Genomic DNA, 22,094 nt, shown 5'->3' with positions numbered 1-22,094 from the left:
TTTCGGTTCAGGGTTCGCACCATGTATGAAGATGAAAACAACTGAATTAGTATCAATCAAAATTCTGAGTTGTTTTCATCTAGCGAGTTTGAAATCCTGAGACTAAGCAAAGACGCACACTTTTTCACCCGCTCTAGATGAAATCTATTCAGAGCGCTTTAAAAACGGATGTTTTTTTTTGTTTTGATGATTAGAAAGATCAACAGAGTGAAATTGGAGAAAAATTTCCAGGTTAGTATAATGTGCTAATAAGTTTCATGAGAAATTAAACGAAGTTTTTCTTCCCACAGAATTCTGAGATGAATCTCCCACTCCACGTACCGGATCCAGCCGGAACACCTGCAATGGAAGCGGCATACCACGACCGGCAACTCGGCCCATATCGGGACCCTAGCATCTTCCGGAATAGAAAGACACCTTACTCCGGTGTTGGTGGTCCCTCCATCGTAAGCGGGACGATGTTTCCTCTTCGTAGCAGAATAAATCCTAGAAAAAGTTTATTCTCTCGCTTCCGTCGTGAATTATATCTGAATAAATATGGATGTCTGATTACTAAAACATGTATAAAAACGTTTAATTTTTATTATAAATATGGATGTCTGATTACTGAAACATGTATAAAAACGTTTAATTTTTATTAAAGTCAGAAATACCAGTAAATTCTGCTGCAAAATTTTATAAAATTCTAAGTTGTTTTGGCTCAGACCGTTCAAACGCTCCTTCAAAATGCCTGATCGAAAACAACTCAGAATTCGCGAAAACCCATACAATTCATTTCTGAGTTTTGCCGCTCTAATCAAAATTTGAGTTTTCCCAGTTTTGGCGCATTTTGAATTATTTTCCTTCAAATATGAGTCAAGGAGAATTAGAGTGTAAAGTAGAATAGCGGCATCAGAGCCCTAGAGTTCTGAAGCACCAGTTGGAGGAAGCGTTAAGATAGTGCTCGACGGACTGAAACAATTGGACCCTACTTGAGCTTCGAGTTGGCTGGCGAACGGTAGACAATGTTCAACTCGAAACCATTCACCCAACAAAAGTGGTCATATAACCTCTTGTCTTACAACTCCGGTTCTCTACCTCACCGTGGTGCTAGCTGGGGTGCGAGCAACCTATGGTCGCATGCAGACTGGGATGGGGGGCTCCGTACGTGGGGTTGAGTAGTGGGGTTAGCTCCGGCCTCCCGAGCCCGTGACTGAGAAAAAAAACCAGCAACGAACGAACATGAACAAGAAATTTTGGATGGAAATTGGCAAAGATCCACGGAGTAGTTTCGTAAAGCCCCGGATGTGTGCTGTGACAGGCGCGTGTCCAGGATAAGCTGCTTTCGATTCGGCACACGGACGGTTAAATATCGTACGACTGAAGAAACCTGAGGTCGCGGCAGACTACGCGCAATCGATCGAAGCAGCGCTGCCGGCAGAGGGCGAGCTTGACGAAGCTTCTCTCGAGGACTGTTGGGTTACCATCAAGACAGCCATCAACAGTGCTGCGGAAAACGTCATCGGTTATGTGGAGCGAACTCGTCGGAACGACTGCTTCGAAGAGGAGTGTAGGAGGGTGATGGACGGAGAGAATGCCGCGCGCTGCAGTAGTGCAAAGAGGCACCCGTCGAAATGTGGAAAATCACCGACAGCGGAAGAGGCAGCGAGTCCGAATTTTCCAGAAGAAAAAGCGCCGTCTGGAGGAGGAACAGCTCGAGGAGCTCTAGCAGCTGCATCGTTCCCAAGAAACACGAAAGTTCTATCAGAAACTCAACGCATCCCGCAAAGGCTTTGTGCCGCAAGCCGAAATGTGCCGGGATAAGGACGGGGGCCTCTTGACGGACAATCGTGAGGTGATCAAAAGGGGGAAGCAGCACTTCGATGAACACCTGATCGGCGCACATGCAGGAGACCAAAACGCTAGGGTATGCTACATCGCCGGCGTAGCTAACGACGGAGAGAAGCCACTCCCAACGATGAGTGATGTTAAGGAAGGCTATCACCAGCTGAGTAGCAACAAATCGGCTGGGAAGGATGGCATCGCAGCCGAACTCAAGATGGATGATTGCCTACACCGGTTGATGGTCCGGACACGGAACATCTACCGGAGGGATGGAAGTAGGAGGGAATATGTTCCATCTACAAGAAGGGCGAAAAATAGCACTGTGAGAACTACCGACGATCACTGTCCTCAATGCCATCTCTAAACCCATAGGCAAACAGATTCATGGAAAGTCATCAGGTTTGCTTCGCGGATGGTCTACGATGGATCAGATCTTCACACTACGGCAAATCCTCTAAAAATGCTGTAAATACAAAGTCCCTACGCACATTCATCAACTTCAAAGCCGCACATGACACAATTGACCATCGAGCTGTGGAAAATCACGAACGAGAACGGGTTCCCCGGGAAGCTGACTAGATTGATTAAGGCAACGGTGGATGGAATGCAGTGCTGTGTGCGGATTTTGTGTGAATTGTCGAGTTCATTCGAATCGCGCAGAGGGCTTCGACAAGGCGATGGTCTATTCTGCATGATGTTTAACGTGGCGTTAGAAGCGGTGGGCGAAATTCGGCGCACGATTTTCAACAGATCCTGTCAGCTTATCTGCTTTGCCGACAACATTGATATAGTCGGCAGATCATTTGCGGCGGTGCAGGAGATCAACCGCAAACTGAAACGCGAAGCAGGAAGAAATGATCAGCTGAAGTAGGGCCTACTATGAACTCCACAAGCAACTGCAGTCAAGAAGACTTAGCCCTCGCACAAAATGTAACCTATACAGAACGCTCATATTTAAGAACAGTTGTCCTCTATGGGCACGAGACATGGATATTGCTCGAGGAGGACCTGCAAACACTCAATGTGTTCTAGCGACGAGTCATCATCGGCGGCGTGCAGGAGAACGAACTGTGGCGGCAAAGGATAAACCACGAGCTCGTGCGACTTTACGGCGAACCCAGTATCCAGAAGGTGGCGAAGGCTGGATGGATACGCTGGGCAGGACATGTTGCGAGAATGCCGGACAGATGTTCGCAACGAATCCGATAGGAACGAGGCGAGCTGAGGCGCTACGAGTGAGGTAGTTAGACCAAATGGGACGTGATCTGGCGTATGTGGGAAATGTGGTATGCCGAGAAGTTGGAGAACGGTTGCCATGGACCGAGTAAATTTGAAGAATATTGTTCATCAGGTTACGATATAATTTTCAACCGAGGTTATTTGAAGAAAAAAAAAACTCATTACTCAAAAAAATGCTTCGCCATTTTGGTATTAAGGACAAAGTATTGAAGTTTAACAAAAATGAGAAAAAAAATCATAGGACTAGAGGGTATTCAACGGTTTGTTAAAATTTATTTAAATCGGAACTAACTTTTTTCTAACCTCAGGCTTTAGTGTAACTCAAATAGACAGTCTGTGGGTGTTAAAAGAGTAAAATGTTTTCAACCCCCGACGGGAACAATGTTATGTCATCATGTCTTGAGTTTTAATCTAAATAAATTCAAACATTTCTGATAAGATTCTAAAAAGTTTTAATGTTTCTAAATAAATATCTTTCACTTCTCAACGACAGACGCAATCACTTCTGATGCAGAAGCTTCTTGACCAGTCCAATCGGATCCGGCAAGCTCGGCAGATAGCTGTGCTTCTCGTCCTTCTCCGGTGCCACCGAAATATGGTACGGTACCTTCACAAAGTCCGGCACCTGGTAGTTGATCTTCGAGGGGACTTTGTTGAAAACGTACCGCTTGTATGGAACGTGCTTGATCACTTCGACCTGCTTAATCACCTCCACATGTTTCTCGACCGGGACGTGTTTGATCTTCTCCACGTGCTTGATGACTTCGTAGGGTACCTCCACCTTGTCGATGATGACCTTTTCGATGGGGATCTCCTTGATCACTTCGACTGGTCGTTCCACGATTACTTCCTTGGTGACCGGAACGTGTTTGATCACTTCGACGGGCTTTTTGATTTCTACGTGCTTGTCGTAGGGAACCTTCTCGTAGACCGTTTCCGGTACGTGTTTGACCACATCTTCGCCTTTCGTGAAATCCAGCTTCACGATAGGGATTGGGACTTTTTTGATTTGTGGTACCGGCACAGGGAGCGGGATTTCGTGAGCGAACCCAACTGCCATCAGGGCAGAGAGGATGATAATCTAAATAATAGAAGGGACAAATTGTGTTCTCTTCGTTTAGGGCAGTTTCTAATGAGAATGCTAATGCATGTTCTTACCACTTTCATGATATCGCAACGCAGGTCAGAAGTTGAACTAGATGTGACAAACTGGACTGAATGTGTGATGTCCGATAATCACTTTCCATTCACTTATATAGGGAAAATGTTCGACAGAAAAGGTAAACTTGTTTGGGTTGAATAACGGAAACGTGTTTCTTGTAAAGAAATTTCTACAAAGCGGGGTCTTTGGTGTGACGAACAATTCGCGGTTATACTCAAAGCACTTTAAAGCTGAATTTGAAATTTTTAGTTTTAAAGTTTTAAATGCTAAAATTTTGAACATAAATTTCATCCACAAGTTTATATTTAAAAAGTTTCACTGCTCGTCCACCGACGTCAATTTTAGATTTCGTTTTGCAATTGAAACTTTCTAGCATCTTCGTATTTCTTTTTTGATATTCTTTTTTATAATGATGAGAATGTTACTCGCGATTACGGTGATATGCACTGAGACTTAAACTTTTTCATGTTAATCAAATAAGAATTTTAAACTAAATATTTTATGCTTAAACATTAAGATGTTTCCCAAATATTTTTGTCAGAATCTCGGAAAGATGAGTTTCGTTATAAAACTTTTGTCTTGTTGAAAATTGAGATTAATCTCTACATGAATCACTATATCTAAACTTCCAAAACTCATTTAAATTCTAAACTGTTTGTGAAAATATGATGAAGAGATTAGCTCAACTTTCAACAAAATTCGGAAATGCTCTCATTATCTTTTTAAAGGCCTCTTGAGGCGATAGGTACCATTTTTTTTTTGAAAATCAGTTATTTAAACTCTGAAATGTTTTGCAAGTAAATGTCAGGGATAGTATAGTTTTTATTATATTTTTTGAGCATTTGATAGCTGATTGGCAGCTTTTTTTCTGAAGTACATTTTTCGCAGTTTTTCTTCGAATTGAATAACTGAAAAAATAAATTATTGATGCTAATATTGTCTTGTAGTCATATTGAAGGTAAATAACAAGCTTTGGAAAACTTTTTTTTTTATAAACCAGTTGATAATCAAGAGAGATATAACTATTTTATTCAGGAATGTCAATTTAATCTTCTATAAATATTCTACAATATTTGGTGTTTTTGGAAATTATTATTGGATAGTACGTAAATAAAAGTAGATTTTGAATTCTAAGCAAGTGTTCAACCAATTCTTCATGAATTATGAATTCCATTCATAGTTCTGTATCGCTAGGGGGCAATATCAATTCCCGGCTCAAACGCGCCAACAGTGTCTGCTTCCAAATTCCGAAATACCGGTCTATCCAATATTCAGTGTTATGTAGACTAGTGCGGAATGCCGCACGCAGAGCAAGCAGAACTTGTTGGAACCGATGAAGATGGGCAAACCCAAAAATATGATCCAGTATATAAGAAAGCTCACCACCCAAAACAGGTATCATTTACCTGAGCACCTTTCCCTTACACACAGTAACACTCGTTAGATCCAGTGATAATGCGAGTTGTAAGTAACATATCGACAATTCAAATTTCAATCGACAAGAACCTCAAGCTTTGATTCTTTCATTTTTCAGTTAGCACTTTTGACGATTGCTCTGTGGGCGTGCGAAGCGAAAATTGTTCCGGTTACTGTTCCTGTGCCGATCCCGATTCCAGTGCCCGAAATTAAACATGTCGAGAAGAAAATCTCCCACGTCAAAGAGGTTAAAGTGCCGGTGATCAAGAAGGTGCCCACCGAGAACACCATCCATCACATCAAAGAGGTACCGGTGATCAAACAGGTTCCTGTAGTGCACGAAGTGAAAGTGTTTCGTGATGTCGAAGTTATCCGGGAGGTGCCGGTTGAGAAAATCATCCACAAACGGGTGGAAGTTCCAGTTGAGGTGATTCGCGAGGTTGAGCTGATCCGCGAAGTTCCGGTTGTGAAGGAGATCCCCCACGTCAAGGTCGTTAAGGTGGTCAAGGAAGTTCCGGTGGAGGAAATTGTACACAAGGATGTGTACGAACCAGAAACTAATGCCGTTAAGATTCCCATCCACGTACCCGTGATCAAGGAGGAAGTTAAAGATAAGCCTTCCAAATTTGCCGATTTCATGAGTTTTAAGGGATTCTTAGGATAAAATGTGCAATTGTAGTGAATAAATAGAAAAATTGACTTACCAATAGCCATCGCAGTTTCTTGTGAGTCTCCGGTGACCATTTTTACCAAAACTCCGCTTGATCGTAGCATTTCGATCGATTCTCGGACTAGGGGCCGAGGAGGATCGGTGATACCTACCAGACCCAGATAAACCAGATCTTGGAACGAGGAGCCTTTTGCCAGGGCGAGCACTCGCAAACCTTTTCTTCCGATTTCGTAAGCTTCCTGTAGAAATTCGGCTTCGTCTTGCTTGCTTAACGTTATCGCCTGGCCTCCGTACCAGAATTTGGTACACTGCGGAAGGACCATTTCGATGGCCCCTTTTACAAAGTAGATTTCCTCCTTGTTGTTTTCATACTTGGGGACGGCCTTAACGGCCATCATTTTCTGCTCGGAACTGAACGGATACTCCTGTATCCGTAGAAAATTCTCTGCCGCCGAGTATTGACCGTTTTTCATGGCCGCTGCCAGCAGGGCTCCTTCAGTTGGTTGTCCGAGCAATGTGTCGTTTTGGATAATCGCATTATTGCACACAACACCAGCCTCAAGTAAGGTGTTGATGCTGCGTTTGGCGTTGTCCATGCTGTTGCAATCGCGGATGTGAATTTCGCCGTTGTCATTGTACCCGGCCCCGGTAACATCGGCCATGTATCCATCGGATGTGATGATTACGGTAACGGTCATTTCGTTCTTCGTAATGGTGCCAGTTTTGTCCGAACAGATGACCGTTACGCAACCCAGAGTTTCGACCGTGGGCAACTTCTTGACAATGCAGTTCCGTTTGGCCATACGCATAACGCCCAGGGCAAGTGTCACCGTCACAACGATCGGTAAACCTGATGGAAAAAAAACGTGAATAATGTTACAATGTTTTTAACTTTTTAAAATTTAATTTATTTTATTAGAGAGGGTTGATTGGTAGATACGCCTCTGTAAATACTTTAAAAAAATAAAATGGGGGTCACACAATTGGGCTAGAGCTTTGATTTACACCTAGTACCTAAAATAATGGTTCAAGATTTTTCCTTATGGTACACAGACTAAACGAAATCGATTTCATTGGCTGTATAGTAGAGTGAATAAAATAAATGATTTATACAAGAATTTCAATGACAATTAACCAAATTTTTCCAATTTTTGTTTTTATTCACTCACTTTGGCGTTATTCACCTCAACTGACAATGAGCGTCCTTTAGAAATGGGAGGGAAAGTTTATTCTTTGGATAATAATTTTAACGTGTCTTTGTCATTTTCTGTACTACTTGGTTGCCTTTTATGGGAACTTAATTTATTTTCGCTAAACTTAAAGTTTTTGATTGCCTCGATCTTCTTTTAGTATATCTGGATTACTCCAACACTCCTCCCTAATCCAAGATCCTGATCAAAATCTTCTGATCCGGGATTTTGATTGATGAAAGAGATTTGGTTAATCCGTCCGCTGCCTGATGTTTTGTGTTGATGTATTGCACATCGTCGTCAATCGCTTCGCTGGTGATATTTTGTATCGTTGACAAAATGGTATCTGATGTCCATGTGTTTTGTCCTCGGGTTGTATGCACCATTTTTGACCAGACACAGTGCAGATTGATTATCGCAGCATAACTTTAGCTTCGTTGCTCCACAAATCATCCAAAGCAGGTTCCGCCACCCTAAAAAGCTTCCTGAACAGTCCCGCTTCACATGATGAGAGAGCTTGGTTGTTTCTTCACACTCCAAGAAATGATGCCACCTTGCAGCACAAAAACGTAACCGGTTGTGGATTGCCTGGTATCCAAATCTGCTCCCCAATCTGCACCGGTGTGTTGCCAACAAAGCCATCAAAGGTAACAAAGTCGACTTCTTGTTGTTCCCTTGAGATAACGGAAAATACGCTTCACCGCCGTCCAGTGCTTTCTGCCAGGATTGTGGCAAAATTGGCTTACCACGTTCACTGCATACGAAATATCTTGGTCTTTTACGGAGTATTTTTCATTTCGTCTAGCTCCTCGAGTGTGCTTGGTACCATCGTCTTGTCCAGTTTATCACTTCCCTCAAACAGGTGACGGCGGATGACAATCAATTATATTGAATCGATTGAGAACACCTTTAATGTAGGTTTCTTGGTCCAGAGTAGTTTCTCCGGCCTCCAAATCGCGATTGATCCAAATTCCGAGACAGTATTTGGCGATACCCAAACGCTTCCTTCATCCGAAAGCGATCACACAGGAACCTCTTCAAGTTCTGTTTCGCCCAATCATCGATGGTAAAGATTAGAAAATCGTCGACGTATATCGTGACGAAAAGCATCTTTCTTTCCGTGGCCTGGTAGTAGAGCATGTATCCACCTTCGATTGAATCATATCAGCTGGTTGTTCTAGACCTTACTAGACTGTTCGAGACCATAAATCGTGTTGCGAAGTTTTCTAACTTTCCTACAATTGCAGCCGAAACCTTCGGATTGCTCCATAAACAGCACCTCGTTCTTCAGCTCGCCTTAAAAAATGCCGTGAGCGCATCTATTTTTTTCAATTTGCAAATCGTGTTCCACCGCTATCGCCATCAAGAATCGGATCGTGGAATACTGTACGACTCATCGAAATCGACGCCTGGCCGCTGAGAGCAGCTCTTAACGACCAACCGTGATTTTTACTGCTCGACCTCTCCGCTGGCTCCACGTTTGGTTTTGAACCGCCTTCTGCCCTTTCAGTAGATTCTCGAGTACTCACGTGTTGTTGAAGCACGTTTATCCCGAGAAAAAAAAGTCTGAGCGCGTGATTTGCCACCGGGTGCTGTAAATAAAAATCGTTTTCTGCTGACGAGCTTGAAGGTTCTTCCGAAACTTGAGGCAAAACGGCCTCAAGGACCGTCACAATTGGCTCAGGGAAGTCAATTTCCAAAAAATTGACCGGTTCATTTCCCTAATCCTTCACACTGACCTTCATGGAAAATAACCACATCTCGGCTTATAACGACGTCTTGAATTTCCGGATTGTATATCCTGAAGCCTTTGGTATCGGCAGCGTAGCCTAGGAACACACATGGCTTAGATTTCGAATCCAGCTTCTTTCTCCGTTGTTATGGCTCGTGAGCCATCGCAGTCGAACCAAACACTTTCAACTAGCTCAAATCGGGCTTCGATCCTGTCCAGGCTTTATCGGGCGTAAACACCTTTCAGCGCACGTGTCGGGCAACGGTTGATGGCATAAGCTGCCGTGTTCACAGCCTCAGCCCAAAACTCCTTCGGTAGCTTGGCCTCGTTGAGCATACAGCAAACCTTCTCGTGAATCGTTCGATTAATTTTATCGGCAACCTAAACCCTAAACCTAAACCTAAAAGCAACCCAAATCGAGCCACTTCTGTCAAACCAAGCGCCCGGAAACTGTATGTTATGTATGTATGTAAGTTATGGATGCATTATCATGGACGATGAAACGTAAGTGAAATTGAACTATAAAACCCTTCCTGGACCACAATACTTCAATGTACGCAAGGAAATGGATATCCCAGAAACGGAGAAGGCAATTTTCATCGAAATATTTGGCAAGAAGGTGGTGGTGTGGCAGGCAATTTGCGAGTGCGGCAAAATATCTAGCCCGTACGTCACATCGGAAACAATATCAAAGAATGCCTCCAGAAGCGTTTATTGCCGACGATCAAGCAGCATGATGGACTCGTTATATTTTGACCCGATTTGGCATCATATTATTACGCTAAAGACACACTATGGTGGTAAATCGTCCAATTGCACCCATGGACCCAAAGTAGCATACTGGGGGGACTCGGTCGCTCGCCGTGCCTTGGAATGCAATCCGTAAAAAGGATTTTCCACCTGGGTGATCAACTAATAATAAAAAAAAAATAATGGCGGTAAAAAAAGCCAAAACGCTTTTTGTGCCAAAAAACACGAATCCGCAAAATTGCCCCGAGGCACGGCCAATCGAGACTTTTTTAGCTTTGACCAAAGCAAAGCTACGAAAATACATGAAACCAGCTGATGACATCGGAAAAATTAAAAAGGATTGGCCAGAAGTGATAAAAATGGTGGGTGATGATATTTTTTAATTTAAGATCGACCAAATAATACGACCAAATAAGATCGACCAAATAATTTTGAAAGTGTGCTTATAATTTGTGGAACAGTCTATACTCGTACTAAACGCCTTCGTGCCCTGGTCGTGTTAGTCGGAAACGATGCTCTAGCTTGTTTTCCATCGATGTACTCCATACAACCAGCAAACGATGACCCATTGAGCTGCATTCCCGTTGAGAACTTTTTGAAGCTGCTTGAGACTTTGCACGTTCAAATGAGCAAATGCCAAAGATCCACAGCATTGAGCTTGAGCTTGCTATCAACTACGGTCCACCTACGGCCCCTCCTGGCCAATGGCATAACGGTTGCACTCCGTGATTGGTTCGAAATAATCAACATTGCACAATGAAGATGGGATTTTCTATATTCTTATTAAAAAGTTGCCTGAAAGCACTTTAAATTTTTTAGTTAAAATCTTCAATAAATGTTTTCACTTGGCTTATTTTCCCAATAAATGGAAAAATGCCAAAGTAACTCCTATTTTAAAACCTGGAAAAAGTGCTTCAGAGCCTTCAAGTTATCGACCAATTAGTTTGCTTCCATCTTTAAGTAAACTATTTGAGAGAGTTATTTTGAATAGAATGATGATTCACATTAATCAGAATTCTATTTTCCCTGATGAACAATTTGGTTTTCGTCATGGACATTCTACTACACATCAACTTTTGAGTGTAACTAATATGATTAACGCTAGCAAATCTGAAGGTTATTCAACTGGTGTTGCTCTTCTTGATATTGAAAAAGCTTTTGACAGTGTTTGGCACAAAGGTTTAGTAGCTAAATTAGCTAGATTTGATTTCCCTGTATATCTCACCAAAATTATTCAAAATTATTTGACTAGCCGAACCTTACAAGTAAGCTATCAAAATTCATGCTCTGAAAGGACACCCATTAGAGCTGGTGTCCCTCAGGGTAGTATACTTGGGCCAATCTTATACAATATTTTTACTTCTGATCTTCCTGATGTACCAGAAGGAAAAGGTAGAAGATTGTTTGCTGATGACACTTTGCTTTCAGCCAAAGGTCGGAATTTACGGGTGGTACGCAGTAGATTGCAACAAAATTTAAATTCCTTTTTGAATTACTTGAAAATGTGGAAAATTTCTCCTAACGCTTCCAAAACTCAACTTATTTTATTTCCCCATAAGCCAAGAGCAAATTTTTTAAAACCTAATGAAAATCATTCCATAACTTTTAATGGGGTTTCATTAGAATGGTCTGATCACGTGAAGTACTTGGGACTTACACTTGATCGGAATCTTACTTTTAAAAATCACATTGAAGATATTCAATCTAAGTGTAATAAATATACTAAATCTCTTTATTCTCTCATCAACAGGAAATCCAAGTTGTGTCTGCGAAATAAGTTACTTATCTACAAACAAGTGTTTCGACCAGCGATAATGTATGCAGTTCCGATTTGGTCTAGCTGCTGCGCGACGAGGAAGAAAGCCATCCAGAGGATTCAGAACAAGGTTCTGAAAATGATTTTGCGGCTTCCACCTTGGCACAGCACCGAAGATCTTCATCGGATTGCGGGCATTGAATCGATCGAAGAGATGGCCAATAAAATCATCTCCAACTTCAGAGGCAAATCGATGCAGTCTTCCATCGCAGAGATTCGTTCTCTTTATAACTAGTTTAATTTTAGGATAGTGTTTAGTTTTAAGTTTAAAATATTTTTGCCATTACAGGATGTTCTCCTACATTAAATTCTTAATTGCGCTACGCAAATTTAATTCTTACAAATAAATTTTTAATATCTAGTTAACTATAGGGCTCTGAACAGTTCATTATTGAGCTGAACACCTAATTTAATGAAAAAATGTAATATAAATGTAATGATGAATTGATACAAATAAAGACATATTTAAAAAAAAAAAAAAAAACATTGCACAATGAAACAAATGGATGGTTGCTGGGATCAAGCAACACAATCTCACTGTAAGTTTTGAGAATTTCAGACTTTAATATGAACCAATAACGACGCCGGCCAAGTCCGTGTAGTCGATAGAGAAAGGAAGTGCAGCACATGTGATGATTTGTTTTGCGGAGACCGGCTGTACGCCATCCCTCCACAAATCTCACGCTGATTTTGGGGGATAAAGGAAATGTGGCATGGAGATCACCTTGGTAAGTGATGTGAATGCCAAAGATCCACATCATTGCATAAAAACCCCTTCGGTGCTTTCCGATTCAGCCGGTAAAATTCTCAATCACTAGTTCCAGAAACATCTTGGCAATTTTTATTGAGAACCTCGAAGTCGTTTTTTGTGAAAACAACCGTGAAGCCCTGCTCGCAAATCCTTCCAACAGACACAGGTTTGTCGCCAAATCTGAAGCTTCTAGTACGTCACTCATGTCCACAGCTTCATCAAGACGATCCAAATTGACGATGCCTATCGATTTCGCCAACATGTTGTCGTTGTTTGCGTTACCAACATTTAGGAAGATTTCTGTCCTTCGTCCTCCATGACTGCCGTTCTACGCAAGAATGTCCCATGTGACTTTTGGGTCATTTTCACTTTTTTGCTGGAAACTGCTTATTATGGTGTTATCTTTCGAATACAAACACAAAAAAGTATACTTTGTTCAGAACATCTACGAAATTTTCATCTAGGTGGTTGTCTCTATGTTGATGTTTCTACGCAAGAATGTCCCACTGAGAAAAACTCTTCAAAAACCACTCGGCTGTAACAGAATTCCTCAAAAATCGCTTTAGTGACACATTGTACTGTAATGTTGAACGTTAAATGGATTTTTTTATGAATGAAGGTCACAGGGATGGACAAGGGAGAGGGGGTCACTTCAGTGAAAGCTTTTTCTCCACTTCCGGTTCAGATCCATCATTTTGTCTTATTTTTGGGTCCTCATAATAAGCATATTTTCGGATACTTATAGTATTTTTTGGCCTACGTTATCGAAGCTCCAGAATGTGTTATTCAAATGAGCTCGATCATCCCGGCTAATATGGTTATGGCAATGCTTCCGGCATCCACAGGAAAACAATTAATCGATGAGCAATATTGTGCTTCCGCGTAGAATCTTCCTTGATTATTTCTTTCATAGTTCTAAAAAAGTTTTGAAAAAACTTGAATCGGATTCATTTGAATCATCCTTAAACTTAGAAAAAACATTTTAAGAACCGTTCTGATCCAATTCTGATTTCGGTGTCATTGAATCCGAGGAGATCGTCATTACTGGCTGTCACTGTTCTTTAAACTTGACTCCAAACCGTACACCTTCAGCATCGATAATGCACTCATCTTATCTATAGTTTTGAACGCTCAATTATAATTTTTTCCCGGAACACTTTAAAATCCTTCCCGTTCCCGCACAATAACAAAGAAAAAAAACCCGATTTAATACACTTATCAGTGGATTGGAGGCTTTCTTACAGAGTGTCAATTATCTTTGGAAATAAATGACACAATAATGGATTCCTTATTTCTGAATTATTTATTATTAATCTATAAAAAAGATTATGATTAAAGAAAATCGATAGCAAAAATTACTAAACTCAATATAAAAAAAGGTGCCCAGTACGTTTTTTGGAGGATAAACGAACTTATATTCAACGAGTTCATTTATAATCCAAATAATTCAAACTGTTAAAGTTTGAGAGCCACATATCTCGACGCTCACTAGTGGTCAAGGGGTTAACCTCCTAAACTCTCATGCTAGATGGCGTGGGATCGATTCTCTGCTGTTTTTTGAAATTTTTGTCAAATTTTTGATCGCCTTTGTAATTAATTTAGCGATTGCTGGCTACTGCTGCTGAGCAAATGGCTACCTTTTTTGGAGCCAACGTAAGCATGATATGTTCTATGGAATAGAAAAATTTTAAACAATTTTGTGTTTTTTTTGGTTTTGAGATAGGTCCTACAAGAAAAAAAATCCAATTTTTTGATACTAAATTCATCAAAATCGTGAAACCTAGAATAGGAGTTAATGTGTTAAGAACGTTTTTATGGAACATACAAATTCCCGGACATCATCGTAACTCGTCGAGCTGAATCGATTGGTACCTATAAAGTGGGGTCTTGGACCCTTAATTAATGATATCCCCAACTGACCGTTCCCTATGCCTTTCTGTAAGAAAGCCAAAAAGGTCGTGTGACAGTTTTCCATAGAAACAAAAAAACACACGCTCATATTCTACGCAAAAGTGTCACACAAAGCGTTTTTGTCGATTATCTTCTGCTTTGAGGAAAAAAATCAAAAAGTAAGTATAGATTCCAATGTAAATTGACCAACTACAAAAACAATATGCATGAAAGGTGCGGATAAGCAATAAATTTAACGAAAATCCGAAAAACAGATCAAAATTTCAATCGCGTTTTTCTCGCTTGCTCGTTTTTACACGTGGGACAATCTTGCTTAGAAGGGCAGATGACTAAACTGAAGTTGGTTTTCTCCAGGCTCAGAGCGATCGTTGACAACGCCCTTATGTCCATCTCTTTGTCCACGATTTCACTTTCCTTGGGCATCACCGCATTTCAGCACCAATCCCGGATCAGGCTCATTTTCATGGAGAAAGCCCACGATACGTAGTTGTCTCAGTCTTTTAACTTTTCGATGGCCAAGGCAACGCCTCCACCGGATCGAACCACTCGCTGCTCACCATGATGTGATTCGCCGCTTCTACTGCCGGGAATCTGACCATTTTCTCTCGGTCCTCCAAAATCCGGACCTACGGTAAAATCCGAACCACTACTTGCATCATCTGGGTTTAAAACTGGATAGTCCCTTGGAATCATCTTCTTCGAAAATTTTTCAAACGACGCGTCGCGATGTGACCTCGGCCCATAATCTATGGAAAGTATGCTTGTGATAGGGAAAAACGTCTTGAAGGTTCGAATAGTATAAAATTAGGAGCTAAATATATTTTCGCTTAAAATAAAGTCTGTGATTGCATTTTCTTGATCTTTTTTCAGCATATCTGGATTACTTCGACTCAAATACCTTTCAACTCCTGCGTTTGCCCATATCTGTACAAATCACGGGAAAAAGCTATTTTTAATTTGGGTTTTAATAATATTGCAAGTTGCAGGTTTTTTTTCTCCGGATTTCATCCCCATGAATGATTCATCCCTTAAGTTGCAATGATGAACTCTTAATATGTTTCAAGCAACGAATTCATTCTTCGTCGTTAAAAAATGTCCATGATGGGTGCTGTTGTCATTTAACTAGCTTTGAATGAGCCCTAGGTCTGTTTTTCTCTAATCTAGAACAATGAATGCATAGAAACCATCCTGTCATATGTTAACTTGTGGTGTGATACATAAATGAAACTTAATTACAATTTAACCGGAAGTCCTGTCAGCTTTATCAAGCCCGAGCCCACAGCATACTGAATAATGAGGGGGCAAAAGTGCAAACCTACCTTCTGGAATGGCAGCAACGGCCAAGCTCACACTGATGGTAAACATCTCGACCAGCGGCTTGGACTGGATCCACCCAAGCAGCATGATGGCTCCGATGATGCAGAACGAGTAGAAACTCAACTGCGCCCCGAGGATGTCCATAGATTTCTGCATCGGCGTTTTGGGAGCTTCCTCTGCCTGCATCATCTTGAACACTTCCCCGAACTCACTCTTCTCGGCCGTGCTCACCACAACGCCCTGTGATTGAAAGTTTTCCCGGGAAGACAAAACGAGAAAAAAATTAAAAGTTTTAATTGCTTTGGTGTTGCCGGGTAGTTAGTACAAAATTTGTTCTATCACCTTTCCATTTCCGCATCGCACCAGCGTTCCCATGAAGGCGATATTCTTCATGCTGGCGTGGTTTTTGGTGTTGTTGGCATTCAGCACCACCTCGGTGCTCTTTCGGGCCGGTTCCGTTTCACCGGTAAAGCTAGACTCGTCGATCGACAGGTCGTACGCCTCGAACACCCGGATGTCTGCCGGAACTCGATCGCCCACGTTCAGATACACGATGTCGCCCGGTACCAGATTCCGCGCCAAGAATGTTTCCAGTCGGCCCTCTCGGAGGCTGTAAGCATGGTAATTTTGTTTTTAAATTTTCTGAAATTTAGCTGTAAGACTTGAGGATCTATTTTTTATCAAGTTTTTTTCTATTTGCACCTAGACAACGTTTAGCAAAATATTCAACCCAATCCACCAATTATAAAATCAAAATTTTCCCTATTACTTTACTTCGTTTTTTAAAGTTTATAAATTCTTACCATTCATAAGAAACAATAAATTCGATTAATAACTTGCATAAACAGCATATGAGTTTAAAGTCACAATACTCATTTCAATATCATTATATCAAATTAAGATTTTTATTTTTATTTAGAAATTAGCAAATCCGGACAAATTTGGTCAAAACCAAAGAATCTGAACACAAATCAAGAACAACAACTTAAAAAAACAATTTTTTTCCTCTCAGCAGCAGTTTTTAAACAGTATTTGAAGTTTCAAAAAACTTTTCATGATTATTTTTATAAAACTTTCTAAAAAAATTTCGTTTTGGACGCAAAAATAAAACATTTTACCGTAGGTACAATTGTTTTTTTTTTCCTTTTGTTTTGGCAAATAAAGTGAATAAATCCGGGCAAAATCCGGGCATTATCAATCAAATTTTGTCTTAAATATCCAGGCAAACCTCAGTAGGCCGGTCAAAAGAAAAAAAAAGAAGAGAATTTTTTTATCAATATGTTTTAAACATATTTATTTAAATAAAATTGGTTAAACACATTTGAAGTTTGAAAAAAAATCTAGATTTGAACAGGCATTAATTAATGGTAATTCTATTATTTGAATGTAGTAATGAAATATCAGAGAAGATATGCTCAAAAATTGATAAAAACAAAATTATCATTTTATTTCATTTAAGTAAAAAAAAATGTTTTTTTAACCGCTATTTTTGCAGATTTAGAAATCTTAAAATTTTTTTAACCTCTAGCAATAACAAACATCTTCCAGCAGTCGATGAACAAAGTTTGTTAGAAATTTGTTAAATTATATTGATATAAATTAGCAATCTTTTTTTAACTATTTTTCAACTTTGATGAGCCATAACTTTTATAAGATTCAAAATTCCGCCTTAAATTTCGTTTAGTTGTGTTATTTAAATTAAATTTTTAGTATTCTACTGAATCAGTAATTGCTATACTCATTCAAAAAAGTCATGCATTCAGATGAATGATGTTTAGGTATCTCGATTAATGTTGTTGCTTCGCTGAACGCTTATTGTTTCCGAGTGTTAATTAGTAATGCGTGTTCTCGTTGAATAATTTGCTTTATTCGATTAATAAGCTTTTCACATCTGTAGATTGTTTGACAAGCAATTTTCAAAGGTGCCTACATACAGCTAAGAGAATCTTAGAAACGTGAGAAAACTGTTAATGAACCTATTTTTTCAAAAAATTATCATTTTGGTAGCCTTAAAAATTCTTGATCCATTTGTTTTTTAATCTAAAAAAATACTGGCAGGAAGGTCAATGAGTTACAACCATTATGGAATGATTAAAAAAAAAAGGAAAAAGAAATTCAGTTATAGAGAAGAGATGAAACATAAACCCCGTCTAAAGGTCAGGTTGGGAAAAATTGGAAACTTGTAAAATATTTACTTTTCGTTCAAGTTAAAATATTTCATTTCTTTGAGGAACAATTTTAACAAAAACTATATAAAAATATTGCTATTAGTCAGTATTTATATCTTTCAACATTCAGGAAAAATGGTTGAGGTGTGTAAAAGCCTACAGCCAAAAAAAGTACTGTGAGTATTTTTCTGCGAAACCAAATTTGGGTTTCAGAGGGTTTATTGCGTATGGCAGCATATTTCACAATGTTCCATTTGAAATTATCCTGGCAAAAGCTTACGTTATCGGAAGATGGTGTTGCAGATATCTATATAAAAAGCAGACCAAGCTTTCCAATATCTTGAAATGTATTTCCAAATTCCAATATCCACCCCGACATCAACTCTGCATATTTGTAAATTCGGTGATGTCCGGCTTTTGAATAAATTTAAACGTTGAATAGTTCCCGCGGATTTTCAAGACAAATAAAGCGACATTTTACTGCTCCCAAAATAACGAATAATTATTTAATTAAAATTTCAAAGAGAAAAACTTCCAAAGAATCCTTTAACAAAAATTCTATTCAAGAAGGGTAGACAAATATTATGGCTTTGCAGTATTCTGTAAGTATAATTCTTGTCTCATAAGATTGAAGCTTGTCAAAGTTACGCGGGCCATGGTTTGGTCACCCAACCTAAACCAGGGATGATTTTTTTTGTTTTTTTTTCTTTGATAGATTGTTATAAAACATTAGTCCATACTAAACCTTTAAAATTGCCATGTCAGTAACTTATCCCACAGTCATTCAGATAATTTTCTTTTTTATGGCATTTTTTTGTGTGTTTTAAAGGCAAAACTGCAATATTATTAATAGGCCAAACACAATATTGGAGTTTATTTTTTATTCAGATGATATTTTTTTCCTGTTATTCAACTGTCACTTTAAAATATTTGAACAAACATGAAAGCGGACCGGAAGAATAAACAAAAAATCGTAAGGCTACAAATTATCTATTGCTCAAATACTGACAAAAAATAAAATCATTTACAAGAGCTCTAATTTTGTATTTGAATAAGGAGCTCTTGTCCACATGATCGACATGGTATTCTATTCAACAAGACTCATAATGAAAAGCTAAATTTGGTTCGAATAAAGAATTTTGGGACGATTGTCTTCAGAAATTTCATAAAGAAATCATACCAAACATTGATAAATTGTGTCATTTTACTTTAAATAGGCAATTTAGATTAGCTTTAGAAATCCAATCCCAGTGCAGTGGTGTCTGAATTTATTAAGAAAATCCATGAAATCTGTAAAATTTATCTCGAATCAAGAGAGAGAAAACTTACAAATAATCTCAATAAAATGATCTTATATAGAAAATTGGAATTAAAAAACAGTGTAAGTGTAAGAAAAAATCGGCGCTTCGTGGAAAAATTAAATTGTGGAAAAATTTTCGAAGATACGCACGCAAATGAAATTCAAGTACCTAAATTAATTTCAATAACACCCAATGCTGAGATGACAGTGATTGGTATGGCTTCAGAGTTTTAAAAGGAAATTATGAAGAAAAAGGACTTTCTCGAATAAACGGTTCAAACTGTTATATGAACCAAAAAAGGCCTTCAAACGTTTTTAATAAAATTAAAAGGGAAGCAAATAATGGCTAGCCGCTAGCCATAGAGGGAAAATATAGTAATGTTTTTGGTACAATGAAAAACCCTTCTAAAGACGATAAAGTAACAGATGACGGTTTTTCTTATAAAAAATTGCAGGGAAGTTTACCTGGTATTCAAGAAATCAATATTGAGAACTGGAACTTGGAAGAATTTCGTGTTCGGAAAAATTTAAATAATAGAAAAAGGAATTTTAGTCAATTAATATCGATAAAGATTCAACGTCCAACACTTAAAAGAGAGTGATTTCCAAAAGAAAAAAAATTTCCCAGAAGAAATCAATACTGATGTTATGAAATCGCTTGGTACATCTTTGTACCTGAAAATGATCACATTTTCATATGTGATGAAAGACATTAGAGAAACATGAACTATCAAAGAACGAAAGAACATAAGCCGTAAATATCATGAAAATTTCGAAAAAGATACAACGGCTCACCGACAGGACTTGAACCTGCAATCTCCGCTTCGGTACAACGGCGCGTTAGCCAATTCCACCACGGTGAACGTGATGGAACCGGCGAACACGAGCAATCGAGCTCTGCCGATCAACTGCTGGACCTTCTATCGAAACACCATGTATATCCCGCATGTGATCTTTCCCTCTATTGATCTCTCTTGTTTCTCTAACCCCACCCATCGACTCGGGATTTTAGCCGAGCGAGCACATGGTCGATTGCTTCGGGTTTGCCGCAACTTACGGTCAGATGAAGAAGCAATCAGTGCCGCTCAAGGTTCCGAGCAGACCAGTTACACAGGGAGGTGTTGCTCTGTTGAAATCAATACTGATGTTATGAAATCGCTTGGTACATCTTTGTACCTGAAAATGATCACATTTTCATATGTGATGAAAGACATTAGAGAAACATGAACTATCAAAGAACGAAAGAACATAAGCCGTAAATATCATGAAAATTTCGAAAAAGATACAACGGCTCACCGACAGGACTTGAACCTGCAATCTCCGCTTCGGTACAACGGCGCGTTAGCCAATTCCACCACGGTGAACGTGATGGAACCGGCGAACACGAGCAATCGAGCTCTGCCGATCAACTGCTGGACCTTCTATCGAAACACCATGTATATCCCGCATGTGATCTTTCCCTCTATTGATCTCTCTTGTTTCTCTAACCCCACCCATCGACTCGGGATTTTAGCCGAGCGAGCACATGGTCGATTGCTTCGGGTTTGCCGCAACTTACGGTCAGATGAAGAAGCAATCAGTGCCGCTCAAGGTTCCGAGCAGACCAGTTACACAGGGAGGTGTTGCTCTGTTGAAATCAATACTGATGTTATGAAATCGCTTGGTACATCTTTGTACCTGAAAATGATCACATTTTCATATGTGATGAAAGACATTAGAGAAACATGAACTATCAAAGAACGAAAGAACATAAGCCGTAAATATCATGAAAATTTCGAAAAAGATACAACGGCTCACCGACAGGACTTGAACCTGCAATCTCCGCTTCGGTACAACGGCGCGTTAGCCAATTCCACCACGGTGAACGTGATGGAACCGGCGAACACGAGCAATCGAGCTCTGCCGATCAACTGCTGGACCTTCTATCGAAACACCATGTATATCCCGCATGTGATCTTTCCCTCTATTGATCTCTCTTGTTTCTCTAACCCCACCCATCGACTCGGGATTTTAGCCGAGCGAGCACATGGTCGATTGCTTCGGGTTTGCCGCAACTTACGGTCAGATGAAGAAGCAATCAGTGCCGCTCAAGGTTCCGAGCAGACCAGTTACACAGGGAGGTGTTGCTCTGTTGAAATCAATACTGATGTTATGAAATCGCTTGGTACATCTTTGTACCTGAAAATGATCACATTTTCATATGTGATGAAAGACATTAGAGAAACATGAACTATCAAAGAACGAAAGAACATAAGCCGTAAATATCATGAAAATTTCGAAAAAGATACAACGGCTCACCGACAGGACTTGAACCTGCAATCTCCGCTTCGGTACAACGGCGCGTTAGCCAATTCCACCACCTTGAGCGGCACTGATTGCTTCTTCATCTGACCGTAAGTTGCGGCAAACCCGAAGCAATCGACCATGTGCTCGCTCGGCTAAAATCCCGAGTCGATGGGTGGGGTTAGAGAAACAAGAGAGATCAATAGAGGGAAAGATCACATGCGGGATATACATGGTGTTTCGATAGAAGGTCCAGCAGTTGATCGGCAGAGCTCGATTGCTCGTGTTCGCCGGTTCCATCACGTTCACCGTGGTGGAATTGGCTAACGCGCCGTTGTACCGAAGCGGAGATTGCAGGTTCAAGTCCTGTCGGTGAGCCGTTGTATCTTTTTCGAAATTTTCATGATATTTACGGCTTATGTTCTTTCGTTCTTTGATAGTTCATGTTTCTCTAATGTCTTTCATCACATATGAAAATGTGATCATTTTCAGGTACAAAGATGTACCAAGCGATTTCATAACATCAGTATTGATTTCAACAGAGCAACACCTCCCTGTGTAACTG

General features: G+C 39.9%; 3 protein-coding genes across 3 annotated transcripts in view; 1 reads left to right on the top strand and 2 right to left on the bottom strand.

The window, feature by feature from the left end:
- LOC129746318 (calcium-transporting ATPase type 2C member 1) overlaps positions 1-22,094 on the bottom strand; it is a 50,477-nt gene that overhangs the window by 12,056 nt on the left and 16,327 nt on the right. Inside the window, exons 4-6 of the mRNA XM_055739918.1 lie at positions 16,121-16,388; positions 15,781-16,018; positions 6,346-7,161 (exon numbers count right to left, since the gene is read on the bottom strand). Of these exons, the coding sequence (XP_055595893.1) occupies positions 6,346-7,161; positions 15,781-16,018; positions 16,121-16,388 (1,322 nt within the window). The remainder of the gene's footprint in view (positions 1-6,345; positions 7,162-15,780; positions 16,019-16,120; positions 16,389-22,094) is intronic.
- LOC129746321 (titin-like) lies at positions 3,489-4,601 on the bottom strand. The gene is made up of 2 exons (XM_055739922.1): positions 4,222-4,601; positions 3,489-4,144 (listed from the first exon to the last, which is right to left on the bottom strand). The coding sequence occupies exons 1-2, from the start codon at positions 4,228-4,230 to the stop codon at positions 3,563-3,565; spliced, it is 591 nt and encodes a 196-aa protein (XP_055595897.1). The 5' UTR covers positions 4,231-4,601; the 3' UTR covers positions 3,489-3,562.
- On the top strand, positions 5,551-6,350 carry LOC129746322 (mantle protein-like). Its single transcript, XM_055739923.1, has 2 exons — positions 5,551-5,689; positions 5,760-6,350. Exons 1-2 carry the CDS (start codon positions 5,681-5,683, stop codon positions 6,303-6,305), a joined length of 555 nt encoding a protein of 184 aa, XP_055595898.1. The 5' UTR covers positions 5,551-5,680; the 3' UTR covers positions 6,306-6,350.

The sequence above is a fragment of the Uranotaenia lowii genome, chromosome 2 (genome assembly GCF_029784155.1).
Source record: "Uranotaenia lowii strain MFRU-FL chromosome 2, ASM2978415v1, whole genome shotgun sequence".
Taxonomy (NCBI): Eukaryota; Metazoa; Arthropoda; class Insecta; order Diptera; family Culicidae; genus Uranotaenia; species Uranotaenia lowii.
The sequence above is the reverse complement of the archived record's forward strand: the minus strand, read 5'-3'. Positions and strand labels throughout refer to the sequence as shown.